The following is a 23070-nucleotide window of genomic DNA, read 5'->3' on the forward strand; positions in this document are numbered from 1 at the left end:
ACACTATGCTGTTGTGTGATTTTCAAAAAGACCATTTGTTGTTGTTATGAGCCATACTTTAAACATTGTAACCTGGGTGGACATTTCTCCTTTTCTGTTTCTTCAAAGCAATGGCTATAAACATGGTGCTGCCGTGTATTTGTCCTTAGAATCTGAGTTTTAACAAATGAAAAAGTGTGTGGAAGTGGAAAGACAAAAAAAAAAAAAAATCGAACCCCAAAGTGGTGTAATTAAGGTGATGGATTATTTCCTCCTACGATACTTTGCTTTCTTTCTTTCTTTCTTTTTTCAATAAAAGAAAAAGAAAGAAGCCAGGAAAAATATATAAAGCCCAGAGTCGGAGCTCTGTGGGTGAGGATGAGGCAGCTGTTTTTAGTAGTCTATGGTAGTCTCTGTTGGTGCTGGGGGCTGTGGGCTCTGACCACACATGGCAGGAGCAGAGGCTGGGTCTGCACCCCACCTCTTAGAGACGCCTGGAAATTCCAGGCTTGGTGCACCTGCAGCAGGTGGCCCTTAGGGCGAAGGCTTCCGTATCCCTGTCTTCTGCTCATGGATGCTAAAGGGAGTACCCATATCTGTACCATCTCTGAGGACCATGACTCTCGTCCCCTGGCCTTCACTGGGTGTCCAGACAGGTTCAGGAGAGAGCAAACATCTGAAGCCAGCTCGTGGGCACAGAAGGGAGCCGGCAGCAGAGAGACCCACTGGGGGTAACGGACCTTAGCTCCAGGCCTAGAGTTTGGAGTTCTGCTGAGTTCAGTGCCTCTGGCCAGTCTGTCCCCCATCCCATGCCATCCACTCTGAGCCCTACTTTCGTGCCCTGTGGCCTGCCTCCTAGAGACTTTACCCCTCCTATAGCAACTTTACCCCTCCCATAGCATAAGACCTGGCCTTGGCCACAAGACGCCCTTTCTCCTTGGATTCCTGTGTGCTGGAAGCCCTCTGAGACACGCACAGGGTTAAATGGCGTTCTTGTGCATAATCCTCTGATGAAAGGCAGAGACTCCTCTCCTCGCCCTGCCAGGTTTTCAAATGGGCAGCGGTGCTGTGTGAACCCCCACCCCCGTCCACAGCTGCTAGATGAAGGCCAGGTGTTGCTGAGCAGGGAAGGATGGTGCTCAGATGTGTGAACCGGGACTGCATGGCTGCCGTCCCTTCCCGGGGAACCCTGTACCTGTGATGGCGCTGGTACGCCCAGACTCACATGTCCCAGAGGCTGGCCACAGCCCCTCCCTGCCCGGTTACCACTGGGCCAGCCACTGAGGGCAGCAGAGGAGGTTTGCCACTGACTGCTTCCCCCTCCAAGAACGTAAGGAGGCAGCGTAGGGGCCACCAAAGAGATGGCACGTGTCCCAGAGGCCAGGCAGCCAGGGCTCTGGATTGAGAGGCATTTTAGATGGACGTGGGGTCTCGGGGGTCTGCGTGGCTGCTGCTTGCTGCAAACCTTGCCATGGCTTTTCCGCCAACACTGCTCACAGAGCAAAGGGAAGAGTCATTTCTCAGGGATGCTTCGTGCTTTCACATCCATTCTCTAAACAAATCGGAGGGCATGACCGCATTCTTCTCCTATCTTCTGTAAACTTTTCTAGGGGAGCCAACCCTTTTTGTTTTGCTTGTTTAATCTCACAAATTAAATAAACCTTTTATGTGAAAGGCCCCTTCACCAGCACTTCATTTGCAACCTGTACAGAAAGGAATCTGCAGACAAGCCAGGCCCGAGTCCGCGCTTTTGAGCAAGGAACCTTTCCTCTTCCTGCTCTGATGTGTTGGTGTCTTACAAATAGTTCCTTTGGAAACCTGGAGACCCCTCCACATACGTAGCTGTAGGAGGCGCTTTCTTTTGTTCCTGACGCGGTGACAGAGCCACGCCAGTCCCTTGGACAGGCTCAGACAGAGCAGGAGGCAGCAAGGGAGAGGCTGGCTTCCTGTTCCACCTCTGCTTGGGTAGAGCAGATGTCTGCAGACTTGTTCTGGAAAAGGCATGACAGTCAATGCTTCAGGCTTTCCAGGACATGCATACGGCTCTGTCTGCCGCTGCAGCACCAGAGCAGCCACAGGCGGTGTGCAAACAAAAGAGGGTGGCTGTGTCCCAATAAAACTTTATTAACAAAAACAGGTGGTGGTGGGGAGCAGGTAGCTTTGTGGCGTAGTAGGTCAAGTCACCACCTATGACTCCAGCATCCTATATGGGCACTGGTTCCAGTCCCTACTGCTCCACTTTCAATCCAGCTCTCTGCTAATGGCCTGGGAAAAACAATGGATGCTAGCCCAAATGCTTGGGTCCCTGCACTGATGGGGGAGACCCGGAAGAAGCTCCTGGCTCCTGGCTGGCCTGGCCCAGGCCCAGCCCTGGCCATCGTGGCCATCTGGGGGGTGAGCCAGCAGATGGAAGACCACTCTCTCTCTCTATCCCCCTCTGTCTTTGTAGCTGTTTCAAATGAATAACTCATTAAAAATAATAAATTAAAAATTTAAAAAACAGGCAGTGGGCTGACCTTGGCCCATCATTCACTGTGGTTTGCAGAACCCTGGTTAGAGCACAGATGGACTCCGACCACTGGTTTCAGCTGGGACTCTGCAACTTAGGACCAGAGTGCAAATCTCTAAGGGCTCTGGGCCATTTCTTGGGTATCTCTGTGTGAGGCTCTGCCCGCCTTCTCAATTTTCCTACAAGTAAAACCAGGAGATCACTAAGCCTTTCAAATCCTCAGTCTCCCATCTGAGGGTCATGAGGAGTAAACAAGGCAATCCGCACGAAGCCCATAGACCAATGGCTAACACATAGGTAACGTCCACCCACTGTAGCTATTGTTACAGCCACATTGCCCAATGGCCTATTGATATAGTAACCCTATTTGCAAATACCCAATGTGTAATTTTTTTCTTTATTTCTTCTCATATGTGGCTCCTCTAAATTCATTGTTTCTCAGAATTCAAATTCTTTGCATTCACTTTGCTTTTCTCAGAACTTTTGCAGATGGGAGTCTGCTCAACCTTGCAAATACACTGGAATTATTGGCTATTTAAGTATCTGTTTCTCATTATCTCACACAATGAGAAAACTTTGCAGAGAACTGGGGGTGGAAATTAAGGAAACATAGTTCAGGAATTGAAAGCATTTTCCAGTTGGAAATAAAAACAAAAAGGATGTGTGAGTAAGCATTAGAAGTGAGAGCAATCAAAGGGAAAGTTCAGGTCAGCACATCGCCAGCTCTGAGCAAGCTTGAAGTCTCACCTGCGCTCTTTGTCCCATGTGACGGGATTCTAGCCAAGACGCTTGTTGTTGTTGTTGATGATGAAGCAGTGGCCCAGCTACCACATATGGCTGAGGGGCTACTTACCAACCTGGACGCCCCAAAACAGGCACCTTTTTGCAATTTCACACAGAGGCACTGCATGAACTAGCAGGATCTCTAGCATTTTCTGAAAACAACTTTTCTTTGAAGTTTCAGTGGGCAATCAGTATTTTCCAGGGGGTCTCAATGTTGATCCGGAAGACATTCTTTCATCCATCTGCCCATCCATCCATCTGTGTATGATCCATTTATCTGCCCATCTGGCATTCACTGGGTAACGACTGTTGCCTAGGAAGGTGCTTTGGGTGGGGATGTTGATTGGTCACCTTGCTTTTCTCCACCTGACAAGCCATAGCCACATTAGCATATAGCCCTTCAAAGCTGTGGCACAGCCAGATTCCAAACCAACACAATGTACCACTCTTGGGGAGTTGAGTCTCCCTAGCCGGAGAATGTCCTTAGAAACTTCTGTCGCCAACTGCCAAGCCACTCACAACTTGCTTGTCGGGGATTAGGAAAAGGATTTCTAATCCTTTTCACAATAAAAGCATAAAATCACATGTCCTCTCATTTTTCCAAACAAATGTCCAAGGAAAATACTTCCAGAGCCAACATAATGTCCCCCCAGTGACTTTCATCAGCAAAGTTTCCTACATGTTGATAACGTGAGGGCAGGCGGGCATGGATAGGAAAGGGCATGAGTGTCTTGTGCCTAAAGTGGAGCTTGTTTTCCAAGGCTGAGCTGAATTCTGACCTGATGGGTCTGTTTCTCTGGTTCTGAAAACATAATCCACATGTCAGGATTCAACCTTCTTCCAGTGGCCTCTTGGACTCTTCCCCCCACTGCACCCCTACCTCATCTCCATCCCAAGAAACCCCTTCAGAGTGTCGCTGAGCTCCATTCTTCGCTAGCCCCAGCACTTGGAGGCCCTGGGCGGTGCATTGAATGTTGGAAACCAGCATTCCAGCTGAAGAAAAGCCAGCTTGGAACTGAGACTAAGTGGTGACGAGGGACCGTGGGTAGTTGCGGCTGTGTTCTGCTTGACAGACACACGCGCTCCTGCCCTTGTGGTCTGGTCTGCTCCTTTGGCTGGGGAGTTCATCCCTGTGGGTTTATCACATTCCTTTTCTCTGATGGGTGAGCCAGAGCCTCGTTAGAGGGTGGCTGTGTCCATGAGGCCAATTCAAAATCAGAGGCCACTCCAAGGACACCCTTTGGGGAGAGGAAGGAGGGCTCCGAGCAACCTCAGGTCTGTCCCTGCACACTTGGTTGTCTCTCATACATTCTTGTGAGCTCACGTGGAAATCCAATGGCAGGGTGGTTGCCAGGCAGCAGATCCTCTTGGTGACCTGAATAATGAATTGACACCAGTTCTCTGTGACTTGTAAGCTGGCCGTTTCCAGGAGCTGTTTTCGGCGCCTCACTCTCTCTGTTTCCATGCATGATTTCCAGTATGGCCACAAATGAGAGAGAGGGAAAGAGAGGTACAGGATCCTTTCTCCGCGACGTGAATGAAATTGTTGAAAGATTGAAATAGTGTGGGGACAAAGGACACGAGGATAGGTATTCATGTGGAAGAAGATGAGGTTGTAGGAATTGGCATTTAGGGGATCCTGTCCTTCCTGGGGGTTGTGTGCATGGCTGTCAGAGGGGGTGTGCCGGGCAGTACATCCTCGTCCAAGCTCTTCCCCTCGTGTAGGACTGCTGATGGCCCAAGAGCTCCTGATGGCCATGAACTCTAGCAGAAGGGGGTCCCTAAATCTAGAGAAGGCAGTGATTCAGAGTTAGCTAATTAGGCAGGCTGTGCAAGATTTTCCAGGAAAACAATCTCTCATTTTACTATCACTTCTGAGAAGACATTAGAAGGGCTCACCTGTCTCTTAGCTATTCTCCAAGTCAAAGAGAGGCGTTCTGGTGTTTAGGCTGCAGGACGTGGAGAAGACCAACTCAGACATGGGCGTCTAGCCTCTGGTCAGTGTTTTATTCGCCAAGCGTGTATCGAGTGCCTTCTGTGCGCTACTAGGCAGAAACCCAGATGAGAGCGATTTTCTCTGCTTGAGGAGCTCTGAGTCTCATGGGAGAGGCATGAAGCGATCAGTGAGCACGGTCTGCATTTTGAGCAGAAGCACGCCTGCTGTGTAGGACAAGGCTGTGTGGAGGCAGCAGCACCTCCCCCCTGGGGCTCCTGTCCCAGGGTACTCCATGATTAGAGAGGACACATCTTCTGGCCACCACCGCTTGATGCGAGCAGCCAGGGAGGCATTTTTCATAGGTTAAGCATGCATTATTTTTCAGAAGTCAAGATCATGCCTGGTTTTGGCAAGCTCACCAGCACCCTGTCCCTCTCCGGGGCCAGATTCTCATCTGATGTAAATCTTTGCAAGAATCAAGTTGTAGCCCTGTTTTGCATCAAGTGGGACTCTAGCCAGTCTTTCCCCAGAGTTACCCTCAGTTTAAATCTACTACATCATCTCCATGGCAACCAGAGGCCGGCCAGCGAACGCCGTGGTTGCCTTCTAAATCCTCGGCTGGCTTCTCCTCCCTGCTCTGTCTTTTCCATGATTGAGAATCATCTCCCTGCCATCGCCCCCACTCACTCGTGCTCTCACATACCTTCTTCTCTCTGTCTCGTGCCCACGTTTTTTGCTACAACTTCCCTCCCGATCTGCTTTTAAGACCCTCCATCCAATTAAAAGCGTGAAAATGCGTTAGTCATTGCTTGACACTGGTAATTGACCTGTTTAGACAAGACCAGGCTGATTTCAATGGGCACAGAAGCCTTGGCAAAGCAAAGTGGAATTCACCTTCAAGTCTAGCCAGCCTAATTAATACATTGTTTGAGAATGCTGGCCAGCCACACCAAATATGGCATTTCCACACGCTTGGATAATCTGCCTTGCTGAATCCCAGAAGTCATTTCAGCATCTGTGCATCTGTGTGAGTGTGAGTGTGTGTGCATGGGTGTGTGCATTACAATGCTTGACAGTAGTATAGACCGCTGCGGTAAAACAGGAAAGAGGGGAGGGGCTTTGTCATCGTGCAGGTCTTGGGAGAACCTCAGACTTAGCACTTATCACCTGAGTGATCACTGGTCATTTAACCTCTCTGCACGGGCTTCCTCATCTGTGAAATGGGAGTGATAGTACCTACCTCCTCAGGGGATGAGTATGAAATAAGCTCATTTACCAGTGTTTGACACATCCCAAGGACTTAGCGCCCCATTCCCTTCCCTGTACTCCCCGAAGCATGTGTGTGGTTTTCTTTCCTTTTTTTTTTTTCTTTATTTGTTTATTTTTAATTGATTTTTTTATTAGTCTGCATGCTCTCCGCCTAGCAACGCTCTTCTGTGTCTCTCCACCAGGGGGCACCCTCCCGCCAGGGACCGAGCCCACAGTGGACACGGTGCCCGTGCAGCCCATCCCTGCCTACTGGTATTACGTAATGGCCGCCGGGGGCGCCGTGCTGGTGCTGGTCTCCGTCGCGCTGGCCCTGGTGCTCCACTACCACCGGTTCCGCTATGCGGCCAAGAAGACCGATCACTCCATCACCTACAAATCCTCCCAGTACACCAACGGGGCCCCGGTGGCGGTGGAGCCCACCCTAACCATTAAGCTAGAGCAAGACCGCGGCTCGCACTGCTGAGGCCCGAAGCAAGATCCGCGCCCAAAACAAACGAGAAAGACTGCAAACACGTTGCCTCGATTTTGCACTTTTCTCTCCTCGCCCAGTCTCCGTGTAAATTCCCAGACATCTCCGTCCCGGGCCCCACCCCGTCGCGCCCCCCACGCCCATTCTCCTTGGGGTCATTTTGTTTTCTGTGTGTCCGTCTGTCTGTCCTTTTCTGCCATTGTTGATACTGAACCTGCAGACCCCACCTCTAATGCTGCATCTTGGAAAATGGGAAGAGATCCGCCCCAGCCCTTCACAGCTCCAGGCTCAGCGGGTTCCCTTCCCAAGGGGACTGGCCCTTGTGTGTCCTCCCCCTTGCCTTACCCGCACCTCCTCTCGGGGCTCCGGGGGACCTGGCTGTGTGTACATAGTATACACGTGCGTGTGAGTGATGGCTCTGCGTGTGGGTGTCTGAGCGAGAGACTGGCCCCGTATTGGGGGCATCCGTGGATGTGTTCACTCTTGTGTTCCTTCTCCTGGGGGACATGTCACGAGACAATAATATACTGTACACGTTTTGTTTACTTGGAGAAGAGATGGAAGCTTTTTGTTGCCTTATCTAGCTCTGGCTGGGTTTCTGTTGGCTGTCATTGTCATCTCCAGGTACCGTAGAGGCCACATGGGACACAGTGTGGCCCCTCTTGTCCTCGTCCCCATCCCCAGCCCACCTGACCCAAGAGGGAGGCCCCCGACCCCCACCCCTCGCACACTCGGACAAACCCCCTTCCGTGTCTCCTGCTGTCTTTGAAGTCACAAGCTACCAACCCTGGGTGTGTGTGGCGCCTCCTCCCAGCCCTGAAGCAGAGCTGTCTCCTGTTGCCTTATAAAAGAGAAGCTCATAGTGAATGTGTAGCTTTTATCGCTTAAGTCCAAGCTTGGAGTAAGTCATAGAGAATCAACAAATCTGGGACTGACGTGGGAAAAGCAGTAGTCTGTTTAAGCCGAGGGTAGGAGAAGGTAGGAGAGATGGAGAAGAAAGGACAGGTGGACCGTCTCTGCAAACTCTCCTCCTCCTGGGGTCGTTGGACCCAACCCAGGGTGGGGTTGAGGCAGAAAGCTGAAAACTGTGTTTTGTGTTAATATATTGGCCATTGCAAAGCATGTGCGGACTATGGGGGGAAGGGGATCATTTGCTTTCCTTTCTTGGTGTGAATGTGTGGCTGCCACTACAACCGCTGAAGACATAAGGCTGACCACCTGACTGACTTAACTATTATGCCAGAATAGAAAGTAGTCATTTTCTTCAATGTACCCATGTGCTACCCCTTAGAGCATGCAAGACATTGGGCAGCTACCTCCAGGGGCAGCGGTGGGGGGAGAGGTGACCTGGCACACCCAGGTGCTGCTGCCTCTTCCATCCGAGAGGCTGGGCCGTGAAGATGAACCCAGGCGCTGCCCACGTGTCCTCTCTGAGCCGTGCGGGGAGGAGGCTGTTGGAAAGCAACTGGCCAGGGCCGCTGCCCAAGCAGAGATAAATCAAGGCAGTCAACTGCACTGATGGCAGACGTGTGCTTTAAGATTCTCAGTGTAGTAGGGCTCAGCCTTGGAGGTGTTTATTTTTTTACCTTCCTGTAAGGAACCTATTAGAAGAGCATAAAATTCTCTCCAAAGATGGTTGCCTGGGCTGAAAGCCTCCAGGTACCTTCTGAGAACAAAACACTGATGATTTTTTTTTTCTTTTTGGCTGCTTGGGAGAGAAACTTCTAGCATTGTTTCAGAATACACAGACGAGGTCCCTCCAGCGCACACACTCGACTCTCGCATCTGGTTCATTTCATCCTCCTGCAAGAGCAGCGCTCTCCCACTCTTACTCTATTTCAAAGAGCCACTCTGTCTCGACCACAGCGGCCCTGCCAAGAGAAGGAAAGATGAAAGGCTAGAGCATGTGCTACCTTGAGATTCCCGGCAGTGACCCAGCCCAGCGGAAGATGGGGAGAGAAGCAGGCCCGGGGGGCAGATGCCACATGCCAGTCACCCAGGGCTTTTTATCTCGGGTGTCCACGGCCACTCATGTGCTAGGGGCCGGGCAGCCCCTCACGGAGACTGACAGTCCTGTAGGTGCCCCCACGGGGGCTGGTGTCAGGAGGTCACACCTGGAGAAGCCAGCCAGTCCAGCTGACTGGTTGAGTTCTCACACACCCTTGTGAATCCCCCTCTTTGTAAACTTGCTGTACCTTTTATCTGACCACCCCATGTGGCATCATCTTTAAGTCCCAGCCACAGCTGAGACTATGTGAAGCCCACAATACACATCAGCTGGGACTGCCTGCCTCTCTCTCTCTCTCTCTCTCTCTCTCCACCCCAGCAACTTTCATAGTATTATCCAGGTACTTTGCTAAAAGGGCAGCTTTTCTATAAAACGCCATGCCTTGCAGCTTTAAAAAGCAAACTTCTGTAATTCACAGAGGGAGAGCTGAGTCACTCTCTTACAGAAACACAGGCTAGACAGGTGAATGCACGCATGCATGTGTTTAGAGTTGCTGTTCAGAAGACAAAGAGGCGATAGCAGCGGTGAATGAATGAATGAATGAAGGAAGGAATGAATGAAGGCCTCGATGGAGCTGGTAAAGCTTTCGCCTTAGGTTTCTTGGCCACACCTCCTGGAGGGAAGCTCTTACCTGGGGGGTGGAAATCCCTTCCTTAATGCTGTGCTAGCAATTGCTATCACCTGATCGCTGGCGAGGGCAGAAAAAAGACAAAAAATTCCTAGCATTGCCATTGACAAAACAGGATGCTGAAAATAAAGTCAAATAGTCTTTTCCTTTGTCCCACGTTTTTGGGATTGAAGCCAGAACTGAATAGGAAATCCAGTAACATTTCTAAGGTTAATACCCCGTCTTTAAAAACAGCCTGCCTTCAAAATGAAACTAGCAGGCAAGCAAACACCTAAACAATAGACAAATTACCAAAGAACAACAACAAAACAAGGAAACCTGAAGATTTTTACTTCCTATTCTTCCCCCTCTCCCTGTTACTGTGACATCCCTTGCATTGCTCCGTTGCTTGTGTGTCAAAATCACTTGTGGATGTTGGAAACTATTTGAAAATGTATTGTGTGGAATGTAATAAAATGATGATATTTTTATACAAACATCTGGGTGGTTTTTCTCCCTCGGCCTGTGAGAACAAAGTTGAAGGGCAGGCTTTGAACAAGGTGATGCTTCCCAAGTTTGCATGTTGCCTTTGGAGCTATAGGGCATGTCCGTGGGAGGTAGGTGGGCTTTCTCCTTGAGGCTGCATGCCAGCTTTTCCTTCTTTTTATTTTTATTACTGCTTGTTAGGAGTTTTATCCAATTTGTGCAGCTGAGCCAACTTTTATGATTGGTGTGGGATTTTGTGAAAGTTGCTAAGTGCTAAATTGCTAAATGTGATTCCACAAAATTTCTCTTGATGGCAATTCCCAGGAGATTGGACTCGACTTTCAAGAGGCCCCAGGGGGAGTGGGACCAGCTAAGCTGTGCCATGTACTGAGCCCTACAGAGACGCATCACTTTCTCTGGAGAAGCGGCAGCCACATCTTACCTCTCACCTTCAAATTATTACTACCTCCACAGGGACATTGATCTCCAATTTATGAGCACTTTCCCAGGGAAAAAAAAGGAACCTGTAGTATGTTCAGGGCTTAAAGATATTTTAGACTTAATTTTTGAGCAGGTAATGAAGGTAATAATATGATTATGATGAGCCTGAAACCATCAGAGTAGAATATTCTATAAAATCTTGGAGGAGAGGGGATTGGGGAACCTTAAGAAACTCCATCTCTTCTCTTTTTTTTATCATTATTTTTCTTTGATCCTCCCCTTTGAGCAGTTAGTGATCTACTTACATAAAATACTTCCAGCAGAGTGATATTGGGGGAAATCTAGCAAAGAGACTCTCCCAGGGTTTCAAGGTTTCTAGATGGTGGCTAAGAGGAGGTCGTGCAAATATTTCCCACAACTCCTCATTCCTGGGCTGCCTCAGGAGCCTTCTGTCCACCTGGGCACCTTCCTTGGGGACCCAAGATCCATCCTTAAAGAGCCTGAGCAACAGGGTGTGTGCAGAAGACCCTCTTTCTGCCAGGGTCCTGCTTGCCTTCCTACCCAAAGCCAACTCTAGGAAGGAGCGCTTTCGACAGCTGTGCAATCTGTCCGGGTGCTGCTCCAAGGGGCCAGGAAGCTCTGTTTGTACAGATGGCCCCATGTAGATGGCAGTATCTGTCCTCCGCGGGCGGGGAGGGTAGAACGTCCGTGATTAGAGCACTGTTTGTTCTTCCAATGACAAGCACAATTACCCATTCTGTCTAAATAACATTTGGCTTTCCTTAAAGCCATTTGTTCCCATTTGTAAAGGATGAAATGAAAACATCTCCAAAGTGTTTATTTCGCGCAAAGGCCCAGGCTCAGTCCACAATTTCCCAAGCTGACCAGGGACCAAATTGGCCAGGCTGAATTAAATTAGCCACCACCGATGCTCCGTTAACAGTGCTGGTTTTGGAGCTACGTGTGGGAATTTTTTTGCCACCTAGTCAAGAGACTTATTTTAGGGGTAGTTTCCCAAAAAAGGACAAAGACTAACGACTCCAGTCTCAGAGGTTGAGCACAGACGGTCACAGCAAACATTCCTCTGTGTGGAATTAGCCCAAGCATAAATGTTACAGAAACTGTGTTTCCATGGATCATCAATACCACATGTCCGGAGCAGAGAAGGCGTGCCGCCTCCCCTACCTGGTCCTTGCACGATGGGCTAAATGCACGTTCTTGTTTCAACCACTGCCCTCCTAGTCCAGACAGCCGCAGCCCAGCCAGGCCCATGTGGCATGCTATTTGTTTTCCTCTTCCTTCTTCATGAATCTGCAGTCGTTTTGCACAAACATTGTGGCCTTTCTGTAATCTATGATGAAAAGAGCTTCATTCTGAAGTTTTCATTTGTCTGCATTGTGGGCTACTCATCTGAGCCAAACTGCAGATCTGTAGGTGCGGGCTTGTTTTTTTCTCTTTAATTGTGCAGATCACTGGGGCTCTCACAGCTGTAATTTGCCTTTCATCCACTTCAGTGACGGCCCAAAGAAAACACAAAACAAATCCAACCCGAGAAAAAGGAGGGGAGAGGGGAACACCAGCTGATGATCTTACAATCCGCAGGGAAAAGAGTCGCCTTATACAAATAAATGAGGAGCTAGGAATAGTGCAGGATTTAATTAAGCCTGACAGAAGCCAGGTGCACCGAGGTCAGACACAACCAGAAACCTGCACCCTTAGGAGTCATGAGGCCATAAGCCTCCGTCAGGTTGCGTTTGCGCTGACTGCCTGGAAGATATCTATTTGGCCCCAAATCTAAGCACTGGAGAGATACAAGATTGGGGAAACTGCCAAGGGTCAAAACTTCATTGAGCTTGGTATGGAACAACGGAGTCTAGGTGCTTCAGCACAACCAACAGAAGTCATTCTTGCCCCAAGTCCAGTGGGCAGCAGACCCAGCATCAACTCGTCTCTCTCTCAAGTCAAGTAATTGGGCTTGCATTCTTCTGCCGTTGATTCCTGAAAGTTCCAAAAACTAAAGTCAGGTCCTATGGACACTGAACCAAGAAATAGAAAAGACAGTTGAAGGGTCACCAATAGGAGTACCATAGGAAGGACTGGATTTTGGGTGGGAAACACCTGTTCTTGGAGGCTCATTGCCAGAGTTGCTCTTGATTCTGAAGTTTGTGTGGGGGAACCTTCAGGAGAGCAACTGGCTGAACTGCTTCCTTTTGTTTTTAAATTCACAAATAATACATGAGTACATTCCCCCAAAGTGTAATACTAAAGAAAACGCAAAAGTCCACCTCATTGTTGATGGACCCTGTTCTCCTCCCCAGAGGTTACCAAGAGAACGGGTTTGGGGAATGCATTTTCAGGCCTTGTTTTGTTCCTTCAACAGACATCATATTCCACTGTTCATGTTGAATTATGCGGTTTGACTCACCTGGGGTTTGGTTTGTTTTACATTAACGGTATCATGCTGTTTGTCACTTTGTTGGACAACTTACTCTGCATTTGACAACATCTAGAGGATACTTTGGTGCATACCAATACATTTATGCCATCCTTTTTAGCTATAGCTTGTCTAGAATCCCATATTGTACTGATTTTCAGTTGATTGTCAACTGCTCTCCTACCAGGGGGCATTCCACTAGTTGTGTCTTGTTTGGTTTTTGCTAACATTTGTAAATAATACTGTAATGAACATCCTTGCAGTTGCCTCTTTCAGCTCACGATCCTCTAGGGTAGTTTCTGGCTCAAGTGTGTGCCTGTTTTCATTTTAACAGATGCTACAAATGGCTGAGTTTACCTCTCAAAATGAACCTGTCCCCATTTGGGAGGGTGACAGAAGTTACTGGACATCCTGGATTTAGATCCCCTGTGACATTTGCACAAGCCACATAATGTCTCTGAGTCTTTCTAGTACCCAAGTAGGCATGGTGCTTGCAAGAGAAGATATGGGCAGCTTTCCTCTAAAGGGAATTTTAAACCTAGGGAGTGTTTCTCCAGGACTTTTTAACTGCCAACTGGTAGAGAATATGGCCTGACTGTAAGTGGCAGCTCACCAGAGCTGCGGCAGCTGTGGCCCGAGAGCTAATGCTATCCCTGGGTTCAGCAGGCAAAGGCCTGTTCTCCATGATTAATGAGTTCCACTTGGTTTCTTCAAAGAGTGACTGTGCTGTGCCTTGCTGTTATTTATTTATGTTTTCTCCTAAAAAATTCATGTAAAAAACATCCTTTAAGGTCAGTGTGCAGCATTGTGCTGCAGACTGAACGATTCCAGCAGCCACAGGTAGACCTGTGTGCCAAGAGAAAGTCTCAAATCCTTGGAACCATGGGACCCGTGCCCCTGCACTGGCTCTGGGGAGGAACAGACCTTCTGGGTTGAAAGGAGGCATCTGGACGCCTTCCAAGGAGGTTCAGGGCTACTCCACTAGAGGAAAGGCATCAGGCAGCAAGGTTGTTTTGTAGTGGGATGTTTATAGTGGGCAAAGCTTCCAGGCTCACATGACTCTGGCAAGGAATGGCAGGGTAGGAGAAGCCAAGAGACCGATGGGCCTGAAACACCATTTCTAACGAGAGCACTGTTTTCCAATGTGTGCTGAGACAAAAATGTGATACTAATGTGACTTTGACACTGAGCACGATGCGTAGTATCTACAACCATATACAAGGGGGGGCCAAAAAGTTCATAGAAAAAGGAATTAAAAGATGTTTGTTTTGGTGCAAAAAAATCTGAAACCCATGCAGTTTTTTTGCTTTTTCTTTTTAAGATTTATTTATTTGAAAGTCAGAGAGGGAGAGACAGAGAGAGAGTGATCTTCCATTCACTAGTTCATTCCCCAAGTGGCAGCAATGACCAGGGCAGGGGCAGGCTGAAACCAAGAGCCAGGAGCATCTTCCAGGTCTCCCACAAGGGTGGCAGTGCCCAAGCACTTGGGCCATCTTCCACTGTTTTTCCAAGGTCATTAGCAGGGAGCTGGATTGAAGTGGAGCATCCAGGACTCGAACCAGCACCCATATGGGATGCTGGCATCACAGGCAGTGGCTTTATCCACTATGCCACAACACCAACCCCCACTTATATATGCTTTGTGGGCTTCCTCTGACCTGCCCAAAAATCTAGAACTGATGCCTCTTGGACGACATGAAGCCAGAGTTTATCTCAGGAAATGAGTTTGCATGAGTTTGCAGTCTAAGTGAATTAGTGATAAATCACACACACACACACACACACACATCCCGCATTATTTTGGCTTCTCCACATAATTGTACAAAATTGAACACGTTTAATATTATTAACTAACAAAGGCTCGGATACAGACCTAAAATGACAGTATATCAGGCCTTGGCTTCCAACAACAGTAGTTTCTTTCTCTGGCCCCAGGACTCATTATCAGGATGCCCAGACTAGAATTTTCTGCAACTTGTTAGGAAGCAGCCAGCCCTAGTAATGATGGGAGTGTGGCAAGAGCTTCGAGCCAGAGGTGGCCTTGACCAAAGTCCTATTCTCAGCTGGCCTGCTGGGTTTTGAGGTTTCATTTTAGCACTGCTAAAAAAAAACCCTTTTTGTCCCTTAGTGTTTCCTTACTGCCACCAAAGGCATGGAAGAAGGTACATAAGGATTTGGGAGCTGAGGGTGGGCCTCCCCATTGCTTCTGTAGAGCAGTTCCAACAGCTGGTATAGAGGGAGAAAAGATAGTCATTAGGACCTAATTAGGGGCCAAAATGTCAACAAGGCCCTAGAAATGTCCCATCAGCCTCAGCCAAATGTGTACAAGAGTGTGAGCCCAGGAGTGTTCATGGGAAGCTCTGGGCCCACAAGTCACCCCTTTCTGCCTCTGTAGCTCCTAACAGGGCCACTGTCTCTACCCATCTGCCTTTGTGGCAGGTGCAGCTCACGTTCAACCTCCAGCATCTCTTTTCTACACTGTCCCTTTTTCTTGGCGGCCCTGTTTCTTATCCTGCTGTCCTGATACTTTCTCTGTCCTACCTCTACCAAAACCTTCTCCCAGAAAAGCCTGGGCAAGATTCCTTCACATAAATGCTTACTTGGTTACTTCCTCCTTGTATTTGCATTTTTACAGAAAACTGAACCTAAAGTCAGAGGAACTATTCTGTTAGTATTACGGTCCTCATCTCTTAAGAGGACAGAGAGAGGTAACTTTCTGGCACCTGTGGTCAGAGGAAGAACCCAGCCTTTAACAATAGTGAGTTCTCTTAGTGACATACAGATTTACTTTTTCAATGACCTATAAGATGGGAGGGCAGTCTTTAAGGAGACATCATCTGTTTACATTGAAGTGGATACAGTTTTGCTTCTTCAACTCCATCCTTTCTCATGAGCAGGATGTATCCAACTACTGTACCTGGGCAGTTTCTAGGGCACAACTCTTTAAAAAAATATTTATTTATTTGAAAGGCAAGTTACAGAGACAGAGACACTCCCCAAATGGCTGCAATGGCTGGGGCTAGAAGAGGCCAAAGCCAGAAGCCAAGAGCTCCTTCCAGGTCTCCCACATGGTACAGGGGCCCAAAGACGTGGGCCATTCTCTGCTGCTTTTCCCAGGCACATTGTCGTGGAGCTGGATCAGAAGGCAGAAGCTGGAACTTGAAATGTCACCCATGAGGGATGCTGGCACTGCAAATGGCAGTTCCACCTGCTGTGCCACAGCACCGGTCCCTAGTGCACACCTCTTGAATACTGGGAGAACAAGAAGGGGAATTGCAAGAAAGGAGAAATGTCAAAGTCTGCTGGGAAAAAACTCCCTGAAATACAAAGATACAAGACTTTCCTAACAGCTCAGTCCAAAATAAGGGAGGAGAGAGGGAAAAAAAGTATTTTTTTTCACTGCAATTTTCTGGGTTTTTTTTTTCTCATCCTCTTGCCTTAAGAGATGATAGCAGGGCCGGCGCCGTGGCACAGCAGGTTAAAGCTGGCACTGCAAGAACCATATGGGCACTGGTTCTAGTTCCAGCTGCTCCACTTCCAGTCCAGCTCTCTGCTATGGCCTGGGAAAGCAGCAGAAGATGCCCTAAGTCCTTGGACCCCTGTACCCACGTGGGAGACCTGGAAGAAGCTCCTGGCTCCTGACTTTGGATTGGCTCAGCTCCGGCCATGGTGACCATTTGAGGAGTGAATCAGCAGATGGAAAGACCTCTCTCTGTCTCTACCTCGCTCTGTAATTCTGTCTTTTGAATAAATATTTTTTTTTTAAAAAAGAGAGGATAACAAACAACAGAGGTGTAAAGAGTCAATTTCTTATTGACATATCTGCCTATGGGGTGGAGAATAGTCCCAATTTTTTCAAGATTTAGGGTAAAAAAGAGACTTCAGAATTTTCTCCCTTCAGTTTTGCTTGGTTTTCCAGCCTGCACAATGTGAAGCTTATCATTATAGCCAAACATTTCTCTGGCTGCAACATTTCTCATTTTCATCGCATTGTTGGGGCTCAGTGAAGTCATCCTGGCTTTAGCTGCTTGTCCTCCTCCACACTTGAACATATTACTCGAAGCCTCCTTAGTTGCAGTCAGTATTTCTAGTCCTTTTTAGTGTTTCTTCCTAGTTGTTCAACTAAAAATAATAGAAAAGAATGGCTGAATTCAAGATCAAGCTCTTCTAATAATTTCACACCAAGCCCTCTTTTCTTTTCTCACTTGAAAACTTTGGAAAAACTCCAAAAAAACGTTTCTTTTCCCTGACCTTGCATAGACTTGGCTACAGCCTAAGAGATTAAACACCCGTAATTCAGGATCTTCTACTTCTAAACTCAGCCAAACCCAGGGAGGAATGGTGCTCAAGGAATCTGACTTTCTCACAAAGATTTGCAAGGTTTCAATCAACATCTGAACTTTTGGCTCCTTGTTGCAACTGGGGATGAACAATCTGAGTTAGGGAAATTAAGTGTAGTGGGGAGGGGAAATATTCAGTCAACACTAAATGCAAGGCTGAATTAAGCATTTTGAAGCTCCAGGAAATATCTCCTTAGTCCTTCACCATTTCTCATTTGTTGAGCTCTTGGTGTTGTGTTTCCTGCTAGGATTAAAACAGAACAGCTGAACGAATTTTCTGAAGCCTACTCCCATCTGAACAACTCAGTGATTTAGCTGGCTCAAGAGGTCCAGGAACTTGGAATCGAATTCAATAAAGGCTCTGAGTGTCCAAGAGCTTGTCCCAAATAAATCACAGGCCCCAAACAAGGTGTTGAAAACCTGTGGCTTGCTCTCAGTTCCACTGCTGATTCGGTCAATAACTTATTGCATTTTTCTACCCTCCCTCCTTAACTTCTTCATCTTTCAAGTAGAAGTTGATGACACCAGTACCTGTGAAAAATGAATGATTTCAATGCTTTCCTGTGTGTTAAGGGCTCTCGATCCTTGCTTTCAAGTCCAGTTGTGGTTTGGTAGGTTAAGTGAATGTGCTAAGACTGGCCTTCCATGAGGCTTATCAGCCCAGCCATAGTGAAGGTGGAGACCTGGGACAAGGGACACATTTTCCCCACATGTCAGTTCATAGATTGCCAATTCAAAGGACTGGGTCCTAACCGAATTGGGCAAGAATCAACAACCTAGAACTCCATGGCTGCCCTCTACCTGTCCTTCTCATTGTATTCTCTTTCTGCGTACCCCTTAAGCTGCATCACTCCAGGGTGCAAGCATTGCCAGGAGAGGACAGATGTGGGTGACAACAGGAAGGTGGACCATGTGGGGTGACAGAGCCCTTGTGTTGGGAGTCGCTTCATCAGCCTCAACCAGCAACCATCTTCAGAGAGCCCTCATCAGGAAGGCCCTGTACCATCCTCATTTTCTTCCCCTAAACACCATGGAATTCTAGAGCAAGGAGAGCATGAGCAGGGATTTTCCAGGGAAGCACACAGAGACTTGGGGGGGCAAAGACTGGCCGATGCCCTACCTGAGGGAGAACCCAGACAAGAGAGCAGCACCTGCTCCCACACCAGGGCTCCACCGTGTCCCCACTACTGCCTCCCACAGATGCTGAACGGTCCTTAGAGTGTCTCTGCCACACATTCTAAAACACAGCTCTGCCAACAGATCCAAATGGGCCTGTTTCTTTTTTAAAAAAGTTTATTTATTTATTTGAGAAGCAGAGATACATTCCATCCGTTGGTTCACTCCCCATATGGCTGCAATGGCCAAGGCCGGGCCAGACCAAAGCAAAGAGCCAGGAGTTTCATCTGGGTCTTCCACATGGGTGCAGGGGCCCAACCACTTAGACCATCTTCTCCTGCTTTCCGAGGTGCATCAACAGGGAGCTGATGAGAAGTGGAGCAGCCAGAACACGAACTGGAGCTGCCCTCCCCACAAACAGGACTCTTAACCCATTGTTCAGAGTTGGCATGGAAGGGGCTCCTCTAAGAAAGCCAACACATGCTGATGTCCCAAAATGATCTGTGTGCGAGTGGCCTGGGATGAAGTGCCTTACATCATTGATCTTACGGTAGCCAGCCTGTGGTTTGGGGCAGCCCTCTGCCAGCAATCTTGTGAAGCTTCCTTCACAGTACAGAAAAGAAACAGAATGCTGTGGAGGGCAATGCATTCTCCGTGGACCACAGTGTATCACAAGTGGGGACAGGAATGGTGGCACACTTCTGCAGAACAGCAAACGGATGGAGCAGTGCTCACCCTGAAGGGTCCCTAATTGAGAAGAGGGAAGAAAATGAGGGTGAGAAGAAGGATGTGTGTGAGTGTGTGTGTGTGTGTGTGTAAGGAAACAGCACAAATTCCTGTTGGAGACCTCAGTCACACTCAGCGGGACTCTCCCAGCTGCAGGTTGGTGTGTCTTGGGTGTTTCCCCTGAAGAGTCTGTGTGGTCCTAACACCACCAGGCAATGTTCCAGAGCCCTTGGGGAGAAGCGGATTTCATTAGAGGAGTTTGTAACTGGGTAAGGCTGTGCACCATTTGTGGCTGTAGGGTTGCAACTTACTGAGAGGGATACAAGAGAATGTCTGACTCTTCTAAGGTGGAGGGAGTCTCTGGGACAGTGGGCTGGAAGTCTGTATAAGTAGCCACTGTAATTTCTTGCTTTGAAAAATCAGGGCTACGGGTGAGGCATGAGACCTTGAATCACTCCTCACCACGCACCCACTAAGTTTCTCAGTGATGCAATGGGAAAAGACATCTGGGGAAAGAAGTTGCCTTTTTGGCTTGAGACCTTGTGCAGTTGGGCAATTTCTGTTTTCAGGAATGGCTGCTCTGCTCCCTTGATTACTCCAACTCTATTAAACTTTCAGTCATCCTACGTTCCCCTCTTCCTCTCACCATGTTGCTATGTAGCAGCTGGGAGAGGAGACAAGGGGGCAGAATTCTCAGTTGCATGTAGATAAACTCAGGGCGGAAGATTTGTGGCTGAGCAAGGCCATCTCTTTGAATTCCTTGGTAGGTCTGATATAAGTGAATGTGAACCAAAAACCGAGGGATCAGAGTCAGGGTAAAAAGGCGCTTGAAAGCATTTCTATCAATCAAACAGATAAGGAGCCAGGACTCCCCCAGGCATACCTTACACAGCCTCTGTCCGAAGCATCCTCCTCCTCATTCCCACAGTTTCTTTTCTGGAAGAGCCCCAGCTTGCTTTGCCCTCTCCTTGCCTGGACTCAGGCAGCACATGGTTTCCTTTATGCGTGGTTGTCACTTCCCAGGCACCCTGAAGGGCCTTCATGGCAGACGCCAGGTCCTGCACATCTTTATTTCTCCAAGTCCTCTGTGCAATTCCTGGGCACCGAGTACACCCTCTTACTGAATCATGGTTGGTTGAGGAGTTGGTGAGTTGGCTAATGACGACCGCCCTTTGAAAAGCCATGCAATTGAGCCAGCCCTTTCTGAGTGATGTCTATCATGAAACACATGAACTCCCACATTTGAGATCACCCCCTCTTCACGTTCAGAAATGCCTTCTGAGTTGTCACCAAAGTGGTAAGCCAGAGAGTGTGAACCCCGCCAACCAGAATGCGAAACAAGGCAGCCTTTTATCTGTTAGAACAAGGTAGCAGTGATACAGAGGCGCTCACAGTGTCCAGCCCACCTCAGAGAACTTGAAAGCAGGTTGGGTGGTCCCACCTGACCTGATGCGGATTTGAAATTCAGCATTCAGGCTTTGGAGTCAGGCCGGTCTGAGACTGAATCCACACAAAGGTCCCCGAAGGAGGCAGGGTCATGTGAGCACAAAGGTTGAAAGTGGAAGCCGCGTGGGTGGCGAGATCCGTTCCTGACCTGTATTCTCCCAGAGACGTGGCCCGTTCCCCTCTCCCCGGCCTGCCTTCCCCTCCCAAACACACCCATCCACTGGGGCAGAGTCCCGGAAGGTCCTCTCCACGTTTTTCCCCCATTAAAAAAAAAAAAAAGCTAAAAACAATGTGCTATGGCCCTCGTCCCTTTTTCCTGCCATCTGCTGCCCTCCACTGTCACCTCCCTGGTTGGTTCACCAGCCTGTGGGGCAGCTTCCGCTTCTCTGCCTTGAGCCTCTCGCTCTACTTTCTCTCTCCTGTCCCTCTGGAGGGTCCCTTCGCCTTTGCTTTCCAAGCACTAGCGGATGCAGTGAGAGGACCACACTCCCTCCTGCCAGCATCCTGGGGTTTGCCTACTGAACTCAGCAGAAAAGGCAAGTGGCCTGCAAATGGCTAAGAGGCTCTCAGCAGAGACAGCTGTTAATCAAACACAGATATCCAGAATATGAGCAAGAAGACTCAAGAAAATTGCTATCAAAGTAAATTACTTTTTGTTCCCTTTATTTGGGTTTTCCCCTGTGTGCCTTTCTTTTCTTAAGACTTGGTGAACAGATGCGCTTTGGAAAATGTTGATTAACTTATGCTTCTCTCCATCCCGGCCCACTCACCCGAACTCCTGGGAGCCGTGATTATACAAAAAGCCAAGTCAAGCTGCTAAAGTGTGCTTCTTCACCTTAAGTAGCCTTTGACTCTCCAGGTGCAGACGTCTCAGCTGCATCTGGGTGACTGATTCCATAGAGGCTTAGAAATGGGCCAGTTCTGGGGAAGTCATCTGGTCCAGCCCTCTGCCTCCAGAGGCAAGAAACCTTGACCTCCCGGGATGAAATGTTCTCACGGTCATTGTCATCCTATTACCCTTTTTCATTTAAGATCAGTGTCACGTTCACCTCTTTCTAGCCCATGATCAGTAGTGTCCCAAGCCTTCTTCTCTGAGGGTATGAGATAGAGCAAGATGACATTTCAGCCTCCAAGAACTCGTCACATCCTTGGCAGAAACCAAATCCCTAAAAGCAAAAACAGGATTTGGCCCAGAAGTCGCTGGCAGGAGCCCCACAGTTCTCATCCCAGGCTGATTCGCATATTCTTATCCGATGTTCTTCGTCTTCTAACCGTGAAGGTGTTAAGACATACGCGCATCCCATCAAAACAATTAATTGTCAAAAATGTGACAGTTTTCTCCCATGTTCAGTTTTTTTTTTGTGAGGTTAAAAAAGAACTCAGGGTTGACTTTCACAAGCTCCATCTGATCCCTGTGACAGACACCACCTGCCTCATGTTGGTTCACGTCCACGTCTCCATTCCAAGGAAACAGCCTGCTTTGTAGGGGCCTGAAGAATGATTCACGGGATGGGCATTGAGGTGGAGAAGCTGGTGTGGCCTGCAGGTGCCAGTTGCTATGCAGTGAGCATGCCAGGAATGGGCTGGATTTCTGGAGGACTGGTGCCACATGGCATTGATCTTTTCAAGTAGGGTCTTGGCAAATTGTTTTGTACATCCCTTCCTGGAGACCAAGGAGATGAGAATGTGCTTTAGTACTTTGGCCAGGAACAAAGAAGGCTTCTAACATGATTAAAACCATCACCTCCAGGAAAGACCACATTTCAAGTATGACAGTGATAGATCAATCTGCAGTTCAGATCATGGCCAAGTAGATCTTCCCTAAGATGTAGTGCTGACGATGGAGATGTTCAGGATGGGCTAAAGTTGTCCGCCTGCTCTTGTTTGATACTTTCATTGTTTGGGATTTTAAGTGCTGTCTTCAAGGTTGTTCATCTGACTTTGGGCTGGGCAAAACTCCCAAAAGGCTACCTACATTTGCTGGGGCCATCTTGAGCTGACAGCCTGGAAAGGCATAATTAGCTTGTGAGATAGGAAAAAGTGATAAGACCTTGCTCTCTGCCACATATCTGATTCTCTTTTTTAATGTTTTGCCATTTTAGACAGGTAATTTTCAATGGCTGTGATTTCTGTAAGATGGACAGCATCATGAATAGACAGAGCTGTATTACCCTTCCCCCTGCCAAATTATCATAAAAGAGGAAAAGATAGTGATAATACTGGAAAAAGATTTAGAGTAAATTAATTTAGTTCTATTCAAGCCTGGGCTAGTCAGATTGGATGCCCGTGTTTGATCTACTCTAAATAGTGAAGAAAACCAATAGAAAAATAGACTGGAGCAAGACAAGAGATGTTAGCACAGATATGTTATGGTAGACAGGCATTATGAAGTTCTTTCCGGTTCTTCTCTTACATTAAACATAGAATGATGAGGCATGACTTTCTTAAATTACCATATTTATTTGAAGGCTAGAGAACAAAGACTGGTGCGTTGTGTCTATATAGTCACACGCACGTGAAG

General features: G+C 48.1%; 1 protein-coding gene across 3 annotated transcripts in view; it reads left to right on the forward strand.

Annotated features, from left to right (window-relative positions):
* Positions 1-23070, forward strand: part of NRP2 (neuropilin 2) — a 115886-nt gene that overhangs the window by 87081 nt on the left and 5735 nt on the right. Inside the window, exon 16 of one of the 3 annotated variants that reach the window (XM_062190213.1) lies at positions 6659-10055. The exons of the other annotated variants lie outside the window; for them this stretch is intronic. Coding sequence (XP_062046197.1) covers positions 6659-6939 — 281 coding nt within the window. The 3' untranslated portion in view covers positions 6940-10055. Of the gene's footprint in view, positions 1-6658; positions 10056-23070 lie in introns of those variants that run through there. 3 annotated transcript variants of the gene reach the window in all.

The sequence above is a fragment of the Lepus europaeus genome, chromosome 1 (assembly GCF_033115175.1).
Source record: "Lepus europaeus isolate LE1 chromosome 1, mLepTim1.pri, whole genome shotgun sequence".
NCBI lineage: Eukaryota > Metazoa > Chordata > Mammalia > Lagomorpha > Leporidae > Lepus > Lepus europaeus.